The following is an 18,497-nucleotide window of genomic DNA, read 5'->3' on the forward strand; positions in this document are numbered from 1 at the left end:
TCTAGGTATTTTTAATTAAAAACAGCATGTACTTAGACTTATTTCTCTCCACTCCCCCCCTACCCCGGTTGTCTGTTCTCTGTGTCTATTTGCTGTGTCATCTTCTTTGTCCGCTTCTGTTGTTGTCAGCGGCACGGGAATCTGTGTTTCTTTTTGTTGCATCATCTTGTTGTGTTAGCTCTCCATGTGTGCGGCGCCATTCCTGGGCAGGCTGAACTTTTTTTTGCACTGGGCAGCTCTCCTTATGGGGTACATTCCTTGCGCATGGGGCTCCCCTATGCGGGGACACCCCTGCATGGCAGGGCACTCCTTGCATGCATCAGCACTGCGCATGGGCCAGCTCCACACGAGTCAAGGGGGCCCAGGGTTTGAACCGCGGACCTCCCATGTGGTAGATGGACGCCCTAACCACTGGGCCAAATCCGCTTCCCTACAAGACCAATTTTTAACATTACTTTCTTTGCTTGGGAAAAATGGTTCGTGCCTTACTAGAAGCAGTATAAATTGAACCATACTTAAACATAGTTTTAAGCTTAGGCTGCCAATTTATAATTATTCCTTTTCTTCTAGTTAGTATTTTATAGGGATTCAAACCAAGATTTCTTCCCACTTTCCCTTAATATTGAGCGAAAATTTTTCCTCTTTCACAGCCTTTTTGAGGTACCTATACTTTAGCCACCCTATCAACCTAAAGGGATCTAAGGATTCTCTCCATGTTCCTCTAAAGGCCTATCTGGTAAAGAATCCTGTGGACCTCATTGTTTTCAGCATTCACGCTGCCTGCTCTGGCTTTGTGTTCTTTTTTATTTCTAGCACCTAGGGATTTCCTTTTTCATTCTTCTGAGCCAGGTTTTACTGTTTGTATTATTTTATCACCACTATTATTTTTCTCTAAGTGTGTGGAGCAGAAAAGGGGACTTTCAGTGTCAGTTTATTTTTCCATTTTAACAGATTTCATGTTGGTACAATTTTTACTTAAGCTAGCTTTGCATCTAAATATTTCACATTGCAATATTTAAAAAAAAAATTTTTTTTAATGTAAATAATGACCACATGGGCAGCAGGCTCTGTCTTACACTCATTTTAGCTTTGCTTCAGTGAAAGTAACCCTAAACTGATAAACCGATAAGTTACGTGTGAAGCTACAAATGAGTTCCTTTTTTTTTTTTTTTAAACTATTGGGAAAAAGTGAAGGAAGCTTACGAAATAATTGTGTTCCAAATTTCCATTCTTGTGGTTTCTTTTTAAAATTGATATGAAGTAGACAATGAGCAGAGAATTCTTAGGTGAACAGCTTTAATTTTGATCATAGATATGTAGAGATATTTCAAGTGATAACATTTTAGTATTATTGAATTTCAAAAAGAAATATTGGATTATGCTTATAATCTGATTTGTACCTGAGCATGACTGAGTTATGATTAGGGTGTTGGTGGGTGGGGACTCAAAAACAGAAAAAAGGCTTGGCAAAGAACAGAGTTAAAGGTTTTCTGATATTGGAATTTTTTAAGAAATGAAGTATTATTATTTATTTTTATTTTTTAAAATTAAAGTTAACAGATCACAAGGAATGATGTTGGAGTTTTTTTTTTATTGACTTTGTAATAATATTACATTAAAAATATATATATATGAGGTCCCATTCAACCCCACCACCCCCACCCCACCTCTCCCCACCCCAGCAACACTCATTCCCATCATCATGACACATCCATTGCATTTGGTAATGTTGGAGTTTTGATATTGGAGTTTGATGCTGAAGACTTAAGCTGAAGGCCTGGGAAGTCAGCACGCAGAGGAAAGAGAAGCCAGCCCCAGGAAGAAAGGAACCTTGAACCCAGAGAAAAGCAAGCCCAGGAATATAGGAACCCAGGAAGCCTGAACCCTCGCAGACATCAGCAGCCATCTTGCTCCAAAAAAGATTTTGGTGAGGGAAGTAACTTAGGCTTATGGCCTGGTATCTGTAAGCTCCTACCCCAAATAAATACCCTTTATAAAAATCAACCAATTTCTGGTATTTTGTATTGGCACCCCTTTGGCTGACTAATACACACAGTATAAAGTCTTACAGATAACCATGGTTCAAATTCTAGTTTTCCCACTTAATAGCAGAGTAACTCTCCTGAGTCTCACTTTCCTCATTTGTAACAACAATAATAATCAGTCATAACTTTATAAGAGCACTTACTATGGCCAGTCATAGATCTAAATACTTGAGTTGGACTAACTCATTTAATCTTGAGAACAACTCTATGGAATTCCGTACTATCATTATTTCATGTTACTGACAGGAAACTGAAGCACAGAGTGGTTAAGCAACTTGTCTCATGTTACACAACCATTAAATGCTAGCTGAGGTTTGTACCTAGCCTATTTGGTGCCAGAGCTAATGGTTTCTTAAATGTCCATTAAAATGGAGACCATGAAACCTACTTCATAAGATGGTTTTAAAAATGAAATACAATGAAATCATATCTTTAAAGTGTGTAGAACAGAGCCTGGCACCAAGTAGGTATTTACTGTATAATGAACAGTAAATGCTCCCCTTTCTTCACTCCAGGACTGGCTATGTGGGCAACTCTCCATGCCAAGTACTAATAAAACTTCCAATTTCATTCTGTGTAGAAAATAACTTGTTAATACACACACACACAAACTTTTGTTTTATAATAAGGGTGCCAAATACCTATTTCTTGGCCTCCTGTTAATCCCACCAAGCTTCATAATCTTACCCTCTAGTTTCCTACCCTAAACTGTAGGTGTCTCATCCTCATATTGCTCTGTTCCTGTTCTCCTGGCTTAGCCAACCAGGCTCCCCTCTCTCCCAGGCTTTTCATTACAGCTCCTGGAATATGAAATCCCTAGTGAAAATCAAACCATCTTACATGATTAACCTGCTTGCAGAATGCTCCCTTGATCACACTTTTTATTTGCCCTTCCCTAAGGACACCTCTATAGCTAATCATCCCATACCTTAGAATTATTAGTAGTGTCAAAGCTTTACAATACGGTTTCCAAATATTAGTCCTCTACTCACCCTTTAAGCCCCCAGCTAATGTTCAATAGTCCCATTCACTGAAGTCTTTGGAACTGAGTTCATGCTTTTGCTCTTTACCCTAAGTCCTGCTATAAATCTGGATGGACAGCCTATCCATTCTATACCCTAGTTTTTCTCAGTTCCTTGACATTCTAGATGTCTAGTTTTTCTCAGTTCCTTGACATTCCTTGTCATCACCTGGAACTGTTATACCCTGGAAATTTTAAACCCCGGTATTACACTCTGACCTCTTATCATTTTAGCTTTTTTACTTCTTTATATCCAAGCATAGATTTGTTTTTGAATCTCATTAAGATCTTCAGTTCCTCAATCCCTTTTCTCCTGGTCTATCAAACTCCTCAACTCCCTAGTTGAGAGGTAATTCTGGAAGGATTATGCATTCAGATTTCTTTGCATTTATCTTTACTTTTTGCTCATCTTTAAAGAAACAAACATGAAAAAGTAGAATACGCATTACAGATGTGGTTTACTCACAAAAGACTATGTGGAACATCACTTAGCAGATACCAGGCCAAAAAAAAAAAAGAAAAAGACTATGACTCTGTAGCAAAAGATGAACATTTTAAGTTAAATAAAATGTTACAGGTATTTAGGGATCTGTTTTTATTTCTTAATGCTGTACTCATATGCCCAACCACTGAGTCTACTCTGTACATAACCTTTTAGGTACATTTTCTGAGACTGTCATAATTCTTTGAGATATTTTTTATACTGATAAAGTATAAACAGTATACTGTTGACTTCAATAACAATAAAATATAGAAATGAGCCATTCTTCTAAATTAATTTTGCTGAGGAAATTCTGCCATTAAAAAGGGAGAGCTATGTCTTTTAGTAACACATTCATCCTTAATTTGAAACTATTCAAAACAACAATATATCTACTATTGAAACATACCGACAATAAAATTTTTTTTTCAATCAAGTACCAAAATAGTTTAAATGGTTATGAATTCCAAGAATTTGTTTGTAAACTAGTTTGTTTCTCTGGGCATATTAGATTATATTGGATTCAGATGTTTCACTCTTATTTGATTAAATAATGACTGAGGCTTTGATTAGGCCATGTCAGTAGAATGTTGAATAAACTGAACCACAGAGAAGGGAGTTTGGAGTTTTGATCCTAGAGCCTGGGAAGTAAACACATAGAGAAACAGATTCATGAGGAAGGAGAGAAGGCTCAATTGGACACAGCAAAGGCCATGGGAAGAGAGACAAGTCATTTGTCTGATAGTCTCAGCTGGCCTAGTGGAGAGAGTAGAGGCACTGAGCCTAGACAGAAACAAGCCCTGGGGAAGAGAGGAATCCAGGAATCCAGGAAGCCTCAACCCTTGCAGACCTCAGCACCTATTACTCCAACACATGGCAAAAGACTTTGGTGAGGGGAGTAACTTGTGCTTTACGGCCTGGTAACTGTGGGCTTCTACCCCAAATAAGCACCCTTTATAAAAGCCAATAGATTTTGGGTTATTTCTCATCAGCACCCCTTTGGCTGACTAATATAACAAGTCATTATTTTTACAAGAATAGAATAATTTTTTGAAACCAAATGAAGAATATCCACATTTTTGGGCATACAGACATTTCACACAGTCTTATAAACATTACAAAGATTCTGGCTCCCAAATAACAAGAAAATTAATTTTTAAAATATAGTATCTATCAAAAAGACCTTCTTCTCTAAGAGCTGTGGAGATGTTAATGCAGAAGGCGAATATTCTTAAATTTTCCACTGAAGACAAGTTAGAAATTGTGTAAAAAAATTGTGTGCACTAAAATCAAGTATCTGAATAACACAGTGGAAGGAACTAAAGGTGGGAAGACTGTCAAAACCATTTATTGACATCTTTGAAAAAATTCTAATTATTACAGATGTTTCCATTGTGACCTAAAATAAAATAGCAATAATATTCTATTTCCAGAAAATGAGTTTAATTGTGTTCTAGTAGCCTTAAGTTAAAAGAAGTCCAAGTAGATAAACTGATTAAGTATGGAGACTGGTACTTACACCATTCCAGATTTTGAGGTAAATACAGGATTTATACATATAGTAGGTTCTTAAGTTTTGAATAAAGAAAGAAATATGTAAATTAGCAAAGATTGAAAGAAAGTAAACATAGCAGAAATACATATAAACAAATAGAAAAACATAGTATTTCATTGTACTCATTTCTTGCATGCAAATATCTTTTTTTCAGAGTTTTTCATTTAAGTGAGGGATACATATACTAAGGTACCCAATTTTGCTATATGAATAAGCCTTTTCCTTGAGCCAGGTTATAGCCTTTGCTTGTGAATTGGTTCTCCCAGTATGATTTTATTCTTTGAATCCTCTGATGAAGATTTATATTCTGAGTGCTCTCTTATCACATGTTCTTGCATGGAAATCTTACCTTTTTTAAAAAATCACACTTATTTTGTGCAAGATAATTCTTCAATGAAATGAAGTTTTATTAATAATCCAGACTAACTTGCATGGTCTCCAAACAACTTAGAACACAGCAAACGCTACTGTTCTAGTTTTTAAAACTATTACAGTTCCCTAGAGAAATATTTGTTTACAGTATATAATTACAAATTCATAGTGTATAATACACATGTTTAAGTTTACTTCCCATTCCATTATATTAATCATATATAGAGATAAAATAATCAAGTTTGTGACTATGAACAGAAATTCTAGAACCAAATACACCCTTACAATGAGGGATAAGTAAATTCAATAAACAGGGAGACCCTTCATAAATAGTTGGCATTGTCTCTTCATCTGGTATATATAAGAATAAGGAATAAAAGAATGCATATATGTGTGCTATTTTTTAAAATATATTTTCTTCAAATTCCTAAGTCTACTAACCACTTAGACTTCGACATATTTGCTAGACACCAGATATCTAGCCAGATATTTGGTAAGAGCTCTGTACAAAATGTTATTTTTTAGTGTACTTACGGTAGCCACATTTTTTGCATCCTGCTCTGACATTGTCCTTGTTGCAACCTGAAATACAATTGGATAACATGTTAGGAAATATGTATGTAAAAACACAAAAATTTTATCATATCAAGAAGTCAATAAAGCCATTTGTTGTAGAATTTTGATCTCTTAAAAAAATAAAAACCGTCCATGACTCAGCTTATTAACACTCCTCAATTATTATGACTATTAGAAATCTAAGGAAATTATTTCCTCTGATAAACCTTTTTTTCTCTAAGTCAATAAAAATGCAGTATTATAGTCAAGAGCTTTAAACATTCCAGAAATTATACACCACTGAGAAAGAAATTCTAAGGTACTTTGGACTGTCCTTAAAATGTGCAATCATTAATTTATTAGATATATATGTGAACATTAAGGCTAACAAATGCTTTTCATAAAAGTAAAAATTTCTGACTTTAAGGAATTGATGAAATTCAAGAAAAACCACTTTAACTGCTAGGTATTATAAGAAACATCTAATTTCAGAACTCAAATTTTAACAAATGAAAACAAATTAGTCACATGTTAAGGTTCTGATCAATGTTTCCAATATTCACATTATCCCTGTGTAATTAATGGTCCATGCAGATAATACTGAAGACATAATACCAAAGAAGAATTCTTCAGTTAAAACTTTGATTTTAACCACCAATACAAGGTTCAACTCACCAGTCAGAGGCCCAGTACAGTATTATTCCATTTTCTTAATGAAGGGCATTGAACCCTTCAAATGGGGATATCATCCCAATTTAAAAAGAAATTAAAGTACATATAATACAAATACAAAGTGCTAATTTTAAAAGAAAAAATAATTAAAAACCATTTCTATAATGTTATAAAGTCTATTAATCATTTTTTCCCTCATCCTAATTTTGTTTTAATATACATTAATCAGTTGTTCTAGTAAAAATACAGTTAGTTCTGCTATAATGCTTGTTTTGAAAACCTGATATGTTAGGGAACAATTTGTGCATAACTATTATACATGAAAAATACCAGGTGAAAGCAGAAAACTAAGCTAGCTGACTTGAGCCTTATAAGAATATATAAAATGAATCCATATACACACCTCAAATATTTTCAGCTACCTCAGCTCACTGCATGTATTGTGAGCAGCACCCATCTACAGCGGGTATTAGACTGTTATAACTTTCCATCTCACTTTAGGTAACCCTCCTACCACTACTTAAAATAACTCATAAGCAGCAACTCTTCTGATGCTTACTTCCATAAGCAAACTTCAAGTTTCTTTTAAGGTAAAGTACTATGTTTATTGTAGTACGTACGTGTGTTGTGTTTTTTTTTTAAGTACTGGGAATTGCATCCAGGACTTTACATGTGGGAAGCAGGCACTCAACCACGGAGCTACATTTGTTCCCCTATGTAATCATGTGTAAAACTGCTACCATTTTCACTAGGTTCCTATCTTTTAAATATTTTATTATGTGTTACAAAGTTTTTGAGTATTGTGGCTCTAATTCTTTTCCTCCCCCCAGAAGCACTGTGGCTTTTATTGCATAGGGCAGGAACATATATGCCATGTTGCAGCAGAACTCATTATGGAATAGAATTGGATTAATAATAAAATCCGAGGCTCTTTCATTATGGAAAAAAACTTGCATGTTGATAAAAAAAAGCACAGTGAATCTGGGCCAATGTTAAATCTGTTTCCATAGAAACTGGAGACACTGAATAAATACCATACAAAACTGCTAAATGCACAATTACTGCTTCTACAACAGACTAAAAATGTCAAAATGGACAGATCCAAAATAATTCCATCCCAACATGTATTAGAATTGAACTCATTTATGATGAAAGGACTGATAAAATTCATCATTCAAAAATCTAATATATTTTGAATGAACCAAATATCAAACTTTTTCTGGGAAGGTCATCTTCTTTAAGAAAGCTGTAACTTTCTTAACAGAAATATAATTAAGAACTCTAAATAAAGTAACTCCGTATCAACTATTTCTCCCTAGTCTCTGGTTAAGTTAAAATTTCAGGACTGCCTAGTCAACTGAAAGCTTCCTCCTGGGACTTTGCCCCACCCCCCCAAGATGGCTTCCTCCTCTACTCCTCGACTCTGCTTGTTGTTTCTGCCCTCCTGGGACTCTGAATCTGAGGCAAGAGGCACAATGAAGCCATAATAGTTACTGCATGTTGTAGTCAGGAGCCAGCTCCCAGTGGCAGTGATGCCAATGGTAGCAGCAGCCCTAACCAGGTGTGAACCCATGGCAGGACCTTGCCTATGGGTTTCCTCAATCTTGCTTATTTTCTCAGCGTGGTTTTCCAGCCTTTGCTTAGGTTCTTTGAGATCCTGATATCTCCTTTTCAGCTTAATTTAACCAGTCAGTTTCTGTTTTTTTTTTGGAATAAGGACCCTGGCTGATACATGAAATCCATGTCAAACTGAATAGCAAAACTTTAGTGTGAGGACCTTATTCAGCTGAGAAATTACCTACTTCCCATCTTAGGCTCCCATGTTGTTCTTTGTTCCACTCCTCTTCAAGGTCTGCGAGACTGTTAAAAGAAATATAGCTTTCTCTTCCCTTCCCACTCCCCAAGTTTTCCTTTCTAAACATCCAAAGCCAATAAATAAAAAGATCTACAAATTTGACTATGTAGAAGAGAATTGGAAGCCTACCAAAAGGAAAACTCAAAAGACCCATGAAAACTTGGGGAAAAATATTTGCAAGTCACAGTACTAACAAATGGCAATATCCCTACTACATAAAACCCTGCTAATCACACACATGAAATCAATAACCAATAGGAGGAAAAAAATGGGCAAAAGGATTTGAATGATAGTTCACAGAAAAGGAAACAGAAATAACCCTGAAACATACAGAAATGCTCAGCCTTATTCATAATGAGCAAAATACATTTAAAAATTATACTGGGATTTGATTTCACCTATCAAAGGCACAAAGACTGTAAAGGCTGAAGAGGATATAGGTAAACATACTTCCAAATATTGCTGGGAAGAGTGTAAACTGGTACCATCTCTATGAAGAACAAGTGGACAAAACTGACTGGAACTATAATTGCATATACTTTTTGACCTGGCAATTCCATATCTGGGAATTTATCCTCCGAATTTAAATGCACAAATGTACACTGACTTATGTACAAAGTTATTCACTGCACCATTGATTATAATAGTAAAGGAGCAGAAATAAATATTTTCAAGTGGGGACTCACTAAATCATGGTATAAAAAGAAAGATCATCTTTACTTAATGACGTATTACAAAGAGGAAAAAGTAAAGTGCAGAATAGTATTTATGGTATACTGCCATTTATATATTTTTAAAAATGTGCCTAAGTAGGAAACATGTCACTATATACCTTTTAGAACTTTTAAAATTTGAAACTTATGAATTATCTTTTGAAAAGCCAAACCATAAAACCTCTCTTAAACATACAAAACTCTGAAACTAAAAGAAGTTGCTGTTATGTAAGCATTCTCTAACAAAAACCAATGCACTTGTAAATTGATCAGACTATATTGCAAATTTTCAATAAATTTTAGAGGTCTTCATTTCTTGCATTTATTAAATAGTAAGGACTTACTCTATCATTCTATTAAACAACTTGGGTGATAAGAGAGGGCCTAAGTAAATGGTTCAGCTCTTGGCCTTCCAGTAAATTGACAGTAGCAAAGGATATCAGTTCCTCTAGATTTGGGACCACACTAAAACATTTTGAATACAACTCAGTGCCTTGCATGGTGTGGAGTCTCTTAGAAGTGCTCACAAAATATTTGTTCCTTTGAGGCTGTAAGTTTGAAACACTACTTCCATAATTGGGACCAGCAACTTCTCAAGTGCTCAGTTACCTGCCATGGAACTGAATAGTAACTGCAGTGCCAAAGTCCCACCTGAGGCATGATATGCACTACAGGAAAAGAAATAAAAGCAAGAGGCTAACAGAAATCAGAATAATGATTGCTGGGCAAGAGGGTGTGTGTGCGTGGGAACAACAGTGGCATAAGAGAAATTTTTGGAAATATTTGAAATCTTTAGTTGGGTGATGGTTAGGTGGATATATTCATCAAAGTTCTTTGAGCTGTTTAGTTGTGATTTGTGTATTTTACTGTATGTAAATTACAGCTTAAGAAAGTAGTTAGCATAAAAGGAAAAAAAAAAAAGCTAAGAGAAGCCATATAAAGAAGAGAAAGGAGAAAGATTGGAGAAGACCAAAAAGAAGGGACAAAGATTTTTAAAAAATGAGAAAAAATGAGAGAAAGGGATGGCATGCCCCCAAGAGTTGCCTCAGGTTTGTTCAGTGGCCCCCAAAATATGGTAAACAGTCATCTTTAACCTTAATTTTCTTGGAATTTCATATTAACTATGTTTCCAAAGACAATAATTTAGTCACTGGGAACTTCGACAGTGATGCTTGGAACTTAATATTTTATTTCTCACTTATTGTCCATTTTAGATTTGAGAGAAGCCTGTCTAAATTTTCTCTATACTAAAATATTTTCCGTAATCATTTAAATTTAAAAGGAAACAGCTTAAGTAACTAAGTTTACTTTGTATTAATTAATTAGATTCAGTTCAATCAGATTAGATTAGACCCTTTTCTGTTTTATAATACTTGAAATTTTACACTTTGCTACTCCACTGTATTTTTTTTCTTTAGATTTATATTTATTTCTCTCCCCTTCCTGCCTCCCCTCCCCCCCAGTTGTCTGTTCTGTGTCCGCTTGTATTCTTGTCAGCAGCACTGGGAATCTGAGTCTCTCTTTGTTGCGTCATCTTGCTGCGTCAGCTCTCGAGTGTGCAGCGCCACTCTTGGGCAGGCTGAACTTTCTTTAGCGCTGGGCTGCTCTCCCTATGGGGTGCACTCCTTGCGTGTGGGGCTCCCCTATGCGGGGACACCCCTGCGTGGCACGGCACTCCTTGCGCGCATCAGCACTGTGCATGGGCCAGTTCCGCACAGATCAAGGAGGCCCTGGGTTTGAAATGTAGACCTCCCATGTGGTAGGTGGATGCTCTATCCGTTGGGCCAAGTCTGCTTCCCTCCATTGTAATTTTAATTAGCATAATATAGGGGGACTTAAATACAACTTCAATTTATTCTGCATTTAAAATTAAAATTGAAGTCATATTTCATACCACAATGGTACTAACATAAAATGTGTATGTTCTGCTGAAGTTGAATACAAAGTAAACCAAGTTTTTAACTTTTCTACTTATTTATCTAAGAATTTACATTTAAAATGTTTTCTTTGAGATCACCAAATTTGTACTGCAGTCAAAGTAGAAAGAACAGAAATTAAAAATTCCTTTTGAGTTTGAAAAATAGATTAAATGAATTCTTTGACATAAACATTTTGAAAGAGTAGTTCTTCTCACACTCAAAAATGTCCTCAAAGATGGCGGAGTAAGACACCCGTAGAGAATGGCTTTCCTTAGAAACAGTGAAAACCAGTCAGAATCTGTTAGAATCAACTTGCCCAAAACTCTGGAATATGATCGAAGCTCAACAAATGCTCAACTGGAAAAACAAAACCTTAAAAAATGGTAGGAGATTCATAGAAAAAGCTTAGTTGCCTGGGCCTCTCCCCCTCCCTTAGTTTCACAAGGCAGTTTGTGCAATCCATGACAGAGGTTTGGCAGCCCAAGCACATTGATGCGTGGGTCCTTGGGGCCTGATTACTGGCGCACCTGAATGGAAATAGGTGTCTTTGTACACTGACCTCAACTAGCTCTGTGGAAGATGGAACACTGATTCAGGGTGTGTGCCTAGTTCTTCTAACCTGAAAGTTACCTGGGGTGGAGACAGAGCACCACAGGACAGAGCCAGTGTGGAAAGGTGGAGCAAAAAGGTGAACCAGAGTGCTGTAATGGATTTGAGTTGACTGTAGCTACCTGGGTGAAAATCTGATTCAGATAAACAGGACAGCCCAGGACCCCAAAAGGAGAAGCTGGGGAGAAAAACAGTTTTTAGAAGAGAAAAACATTGCATATACTAGGGAATTCTTGAAAGTTACTATGCATGCCCAGGACAAGATGCAGACTCTGAGAGACCTGAGAAGAGCCTGACTGTTCACCACGGCTGTTCTATAGGTTCAGAATAAACAGTGCTCAGCACTGAAGAAAAAATACACTAAAGCGGCTCACCATCAGATCTAAAGAAGCAGAAGAATCAGTGAACTAGAAGTCAGGATAAGTGAAATCATTCAGTCTGAAGGGTGGAAAGGAAAAAAAAACGAAAAAAGTGAGCAGAGCCTAAGAGTCCTGTGGGACACCAGAAAGCATACTAACAACGTATGCATTACAGGAGCACCAAAGAGAAAAAAGAAAGGGGCATAAAGAATATTTGAAAAAATAACTGCTGAAAACTTTCCCAAATTGATGAAAGCCATTAATAATAAATACATCCAAGAAGCCCAATGAACTCCAAAAAGGATAAATTGAAAGAGATCAATATCAAGCCACACTGTAATTCACTTATTGAAGGACAAAAGACAAAGACAATCCTAAAAGCTCCAAGAGAGAAGCAACTCATTACATACAAGGGATCCTCAAGATTAAATGCTGATTTCACATCAGAAACAATGGAAGTAAGAAGCAGTGGGATGGCATACTTAAAGAATTGAAAGAGAAAAACTGCCAGCCAAGAATTCTATATCCAGCAAGACTGTTCTTCATAAATGAGAGTTAAAGATACTCCCAGATAAACAAAAGCTGACGGAGTTTATTATCACTAGACCTACTCTATAAGAAATGTTAAAGGGAGTTCTTCAGGTTGAAAGGAAAGAATACTAGGCAGTAATTTGAAACACTATGAAGAAAGCAAGATCTTCACATAAGGTAATTACATGGGTAAAGAAAAATGCCAGTGTTACCGTATTCTTAGTAAGTAACTCTAATTTTTATTTCTTACAAGATCTGAAATAAAAAAAACAGATGAATAATCATATTTCTATATTACTGCATATAAAATATAGAGGGAATATGTTACAAGAACAGCATAAACAGGTACAGGAGCAAAGACTGCGTATGTTATTAATTAAATTGGTTTAATTTCAAATTAGTTTGTTATAGATTTAAGATGTTAAATATAAACCTTATGGTAACCACAAAGAAAATATCTAAAACATAAAAGAAAAGGAAATGTGAGGGGGATCAATCCATTTCACTACAAAAAATAAGAGGAAAAGATATAAAATGTACAAGAAACACTGGCTGAAGCAAGTCCTGCCTTGTCAGTAATTACTTTGAATGTAAACAGAGTATACTGTCCAATTAAAAGATATGGATTTGCAGAATGGATTAAAAAAAAAAGCATGATCCAACTGTAAGTTGTGTACAAGAGATATACCTTAGACCGAAAGACATAGATAGGCTGCAAGTAGAAGGATGGAGAAAATATTTCATGCAAATTGTAACCAAAAGAGAGGTGTGATGGTTGTGCTAAATTTTGGACACAGGATACCATAAATTAAATAAAAGGGTTAATCCACCAAGAAGATAAAACAATTTTAAATATATATGCACCTAACCACAGAGCCCAACATACATGAAGCACAAACACTGACAAAATGAAGGGATAGACAGTCCTACACTAACAGTTGGAGACTTTAATAGACCATTTTCAATAATAGATAGAACATTTAGACAGAAGATCAATTAGGAAATAGAGGACTTAAGAAATATTAAAAAACCAAAGGACCTAAGAAACATACAGAACATCTCAACCACCAAAAGCAGAATACACATTCTTCTCAAGTACATATGGATCATTCTCAAAGATAATCACATATCAGGCCACAAGATGAGTCCCAATAAATTTTAAGACTGAAATAAAAAAATACAATACAATGGAAGGAAGCTGGAAAAAAAATTACAGAAGGAAAACTAGAAAATTCAAAAATTGATAAATATATGGAAATTAAGAAACAAACTCTTAAACAACAAATGGGTCAAAGAAGAAATCACAAAGGAAATTAGGAACTATATTGAGATGAATGAAAACAAAAACACAACAAACCAAACCTTATGGGATGCAGAAAGGCAGTGCTCAGAAGGAAATTTATAGCTATCATATCTATATTACATAAGAAGACCTCACATCAATAACCTAACTTCACATTTTCAGGAATAGAAAAAGAAGAGGAAACTAAACCTAAAGCTAATGGAATGAAGGAAACAATGAAGATTAGAGTGGCAATAAATTAGAGAATAGAAAAACAAGAGAATCGATGAAACTAAAAGTTGGTTCTTTGAAAAGATCAATAAAATGAACAAGCTTTTAGTTAGACTGACAAGAAAAAAAAGGGGACTCAAATAACAAAGATGCAAAATTAAACCAGGACAATACTGATCTTGCAGAATCTAAGATTATATATGATAAATTGCACACCAACAAATTATATACTATAGAAGAAATGGACAAATTCCTAGAAACATATAACTTAACAAAACAAACTCAAGAAGAAATACAAGATCTCAACAGATTTATAGTGAAGAAATTGAATCAGTAATCAAATACCTCCTAACAACATCCACGACCAGATGGCTTAACTGTGAATGCTACCAAACATTCAAAGAAGAATTAACACCAAGTCTTCTCAAACTCTTCCAAAAATTTGAAGAGGAGGGAACTCTTCCTAATACATACTATGAGGCTATCATTACTCTCATACCATACTCTGATAAAAACATCATAAGATAAAACTACAGCCCCACTTCCCTCATGAATATAGATGCAAAAATCCTTAACAAAATATGTGCAAATTAAATCCAACCACACATTAAAAGGATTAGACACCATGACCAAGTGGGATTTGTCCCAGAACTTGCAAGGGTAGTTCAACATAAGAAAATCAATCAATGCAATATATCACATCAATAGAATGAAGGGGGAAAAAAAATCACATGATCATTTCAATTGATGCAAAAAAGGCATTTGACAATATCCAACACCTTTTCCTGATGAAGAAAAAAAAACACCCAGAAAAATAGGAATAGACAATAACTTCCTCAACATGATAAAAGGTATATATAAAAAATAGGTAGTTAACATTAAAGTCAATGGTGCAAGACTGAAAGACTTCCCCTTCAGGTCAGGAACAAAATAAGGATGCCCGCTTTCACCACTGTCATTCAACATTGTACTGGAACTTCTAAGCCTGAGTATTTAGGCACGAAAAAGAAATAAACAGTATCTAAACCATCTCTTTGCAGATGACCTGATCTTTTATATAGAAAAACCCAAAGAATCCACAAGGAAACTACTAGTGCTAATAAACGAATTCAGCAAAGTCGAAGGCTATAAGATTAATATGCAAAAAATCAGTTGTGTTTCTATACACTAGCAAAGAAGATTCCAAAGTGGAAATTAAACAATACTGAAAGAAATGATAATTAAAAAGAACAACTAAATAAATGGCAAGACATCCTGTTTTCATAGAAAGGAAGGCTTAATACTGTTAAAATATCAAAAGTACCTACAGTGATCTACAGATTCAACACATAATCCCTATAAAAATTCTAGCAACCTTTTTTGGCTGAACTGGAAAAGCCGATTCTCAAATTCATATGGAAGTGGAAGAGTTCTGAATAGCCAAATCAATATTGAAAAAGAAGATCAAAGTTTGAGGTCCCACATTTCCTGATTTCAAAACTCACTACAATGTCACAATAATCAAAACAGGGTGGAACTAGCATAAAGACAGATATATAGACTAAGGGAAAGAGTTGAGAATTCAGAAATAAACCCACACATCTATGTCAACTAATTTTTGCTAAGGCCGCCCAGTACATTAACTGGGGGAATGAATGGTCTTTTTTTACAAATGATGCTAGGAAAACTCGATATCCACATACCAAAGAATGAAGTTGGACCCCTATCTCATACTGGGTACAAATGTTGGATAAACATCGATGGACCTTGAAGATACAATGTTGACTGAAGTAAGACAGGCACAAAAAGATAAGACAAATATTATATGATTTCACTTATATGAAATATCTAGAATAAGCAAATTCACACATACAGATAGATTACAGATTACCAGGACTTAGAGAGTATTATTGCTTAATGGGGTAGAGAGTTTCTGTTTGAGGTGATGAAAAAGTCTGGGTAATGGATGTTGGGGATGGTAGGACAATATTGCAAATGTAATTAATATCACTAAATTGTACACTTGAAAGTGATTAAAATGGGAAATTGTGAGCTAGACACATGTTACTAAAATTAAAAGTTAAAAAAAAATGCTTGCATAATCATTTGTCTCCTAAAAGGAAGGATAAAATAATCATCAAGAATTGTTTAAACTACTGGTATGCAAGAGCTAATATTTCAGCAAATGTTTCTGGTCTACTTTCCTCACAAAAATACAAATAAACTGTGTAGAAAATAAGCTATAGGTATTATCAGTTTAAGAAAAGAATCATAGAGAAGTTTATTATCTAATGAGACAGAATAAAAATTGACATTTAATCTATTAATTTTAATACTAAACTGTTCAGTAGTAACTCTGGTCACCAGCCCTCTAAATATATATATAAACCAATTACAGGCATAATTCTGAACTAGATGTCTGAGAAGCCATAAATATGAATAAAGTCGCTCTCTACACCAAAAGAAGCTACACTTGGTTTTTGAGGATAATACACCCACACCTGTAAGAAAAGCTAAAATGTGTCAGGTGTCACAAAAGAAACACAGCTCTATTAATAAGCAGGCAGAAGTGGCAGGCAAAACTTTCAGCTCAGAGTTCAGGGAAAGCTTCTCATAGATGGATATGGGCAGTAGATGATAGGCAGTGATAACAAAGACACATAGGTAGGAAAGTACAGGAGAGGTTCTGGGAATAGTGGGCTAGGTCAGACTTTTGCAAACCTGTAGGATGCATGAGAGGACTGGTGGGCATAAAGGGTAGAAAGAGCAATTTGGCCATGCGTGGAGTGTGCACTTCATTCTTACAGCAATGGCGAGGTATGGCATTATAACGTTTTTGGAGTGAAAGAAAGCTTAGCCATCAACTCTTTCATTTTAGAGATACAGAAACAGTGCCTCAGGACAATTTACAGATGTGAATCAAGAATTAAGTCCCTGCCTCCTAGGAATGACAGGATCAGATATATGATTCAGGAAAATTATTTTAGCAGGAATGTGCAGCATGGACTAGAAGAGAAATTACCTATAGCACAGTTTAGGAATGAAAGAAATTACATGTAATGTAATTCAGAATTCTTATATTACTAAGATGGTATCATAATGTGTTTTAAGAATTTGATTAACTGAAATGGTAATTTGGCTACAGAAAATCACTACATTAGTAGATAGATGTCAATGAAGGACAGATTTAAAAAGACATTTTGTCTCAATCACATCAGTACAACATTGTCATGTGTGCCCAGTCAACCCACATAGCACAGACTCTTCATGGAAAATGGCAAATCGTTGACATGAATGTCAGAGCTAATTTCAGCAACTGTGAAAGCAAAAAGAATTTAGGATTTTCCCTCTTCCAAATTCAGAACATAAAAATTCCAGCATTGCTCTAATCAGAACAAGAACTGCAGAGGAAATGCTTATAAGGGCCTGGTAAACAGCAATGATGGTAGTCAAGTTTACTGACCACTACCTAAGTGCCTCACTTGCTCCTGGCAATTTATATGTAATGTCATTTAATTCTAACAACACATCTATGAATCAGGGACTGTGATCATCCACCTTTTACATATGGGGATATCATAATATCATATAGATAGGTTATATATCTTGCCCAAGATTACCAGGTATGAATGGTGGCTACAATTCCAGAGCTAATGATTTACCCACTATATTCTATTTCACTGTTCAGGTAATGCAACTGAGTCAGCTAGGTTAAAGAAGGCTAGCTGGGGGCAGTCACAAACTGAACAGCTGCAAGTCTAGTCAAAAGGGCCAGCCATCCCTCACCAGTTGCTATAATGCAGGAATGGGGGTCCAGCATTGTCAGAGCCTTTGATTTTTCAAAGGAAACCAGGAGTCTAGATTTGTTTTGAAATCCTGTCCCCTATCTTCCACCACATGCTTTTCAAAAATTAGTTGCCTGGGAGCAGATATGGATTAAACAGTTGAGTGCCTGCCTCCCACATGGGAGGTCCTGGGTTTGGATGAGTGCCAGCCTCCCGCATATAAAGTCCTGGGTTCAATCCCTGGTCCTAATACCTCAAAAAAAAAATAAGTTGTTGAGCAGGGGAGGCATAGAGCAACTGAGAGGTGATGAGTTTTTTCTGTTATTTTTAATTTATTATTATTATTGGAATAATGAAGATGCTCTAATCATGACTTAGAAGTGGTGAATGCACAGCTATGTGATTATACCAAATACCACTGATTGTACACTTTGGGTGGATTTATGCTTTATTAATATGTATCAATAAAATTGATTTATTAAAAAAAAAATTAGCTGCTAATGTTTATAAAACCTGTTGGGCCAAACCTAACA

General features: G+C 35.5%; 1 protein-coding gene across 1 annotated transcript in view; it reads right to left on the minus strand.

Annotated features, from left to right (window-relative positions):
* The window catches only part of SREK1IP1 (SREK1 interacting protein 1), a 40,668-nt gene that overhangs the window by 18,856 nt on the left and 3,315 nt on the right, over positions 1 to 18,497 (minus strand). The window contains exon 2 of the mRNA XM_004485100.4: positions 6,009 to 6,056. Coding sequence (XP_004485157.2) covers positions 6,009 to 6,056 — 48 coding nt within the window. The remainder of the gene's footprint in view (positions 1 to 6,008; positions 6,057 to 18,497) is intronic.

The sequence above is a fragment of the Dasypus novemcinctus genome, chromosome 2, assembly GCF_030445035.2.
Source record: "Dasypus novemcinctus isolate mDasNov1 chromosome 2, mDasNov1.1.hap2, whole genome shotgun sequence".
Classification (NCBI taxonomy): Eukaryota; Metazoa; Chordata; class Mammalia; order Cingulata; family Dasypodidae; genus Dasypus; species Dasypus novemcinctus.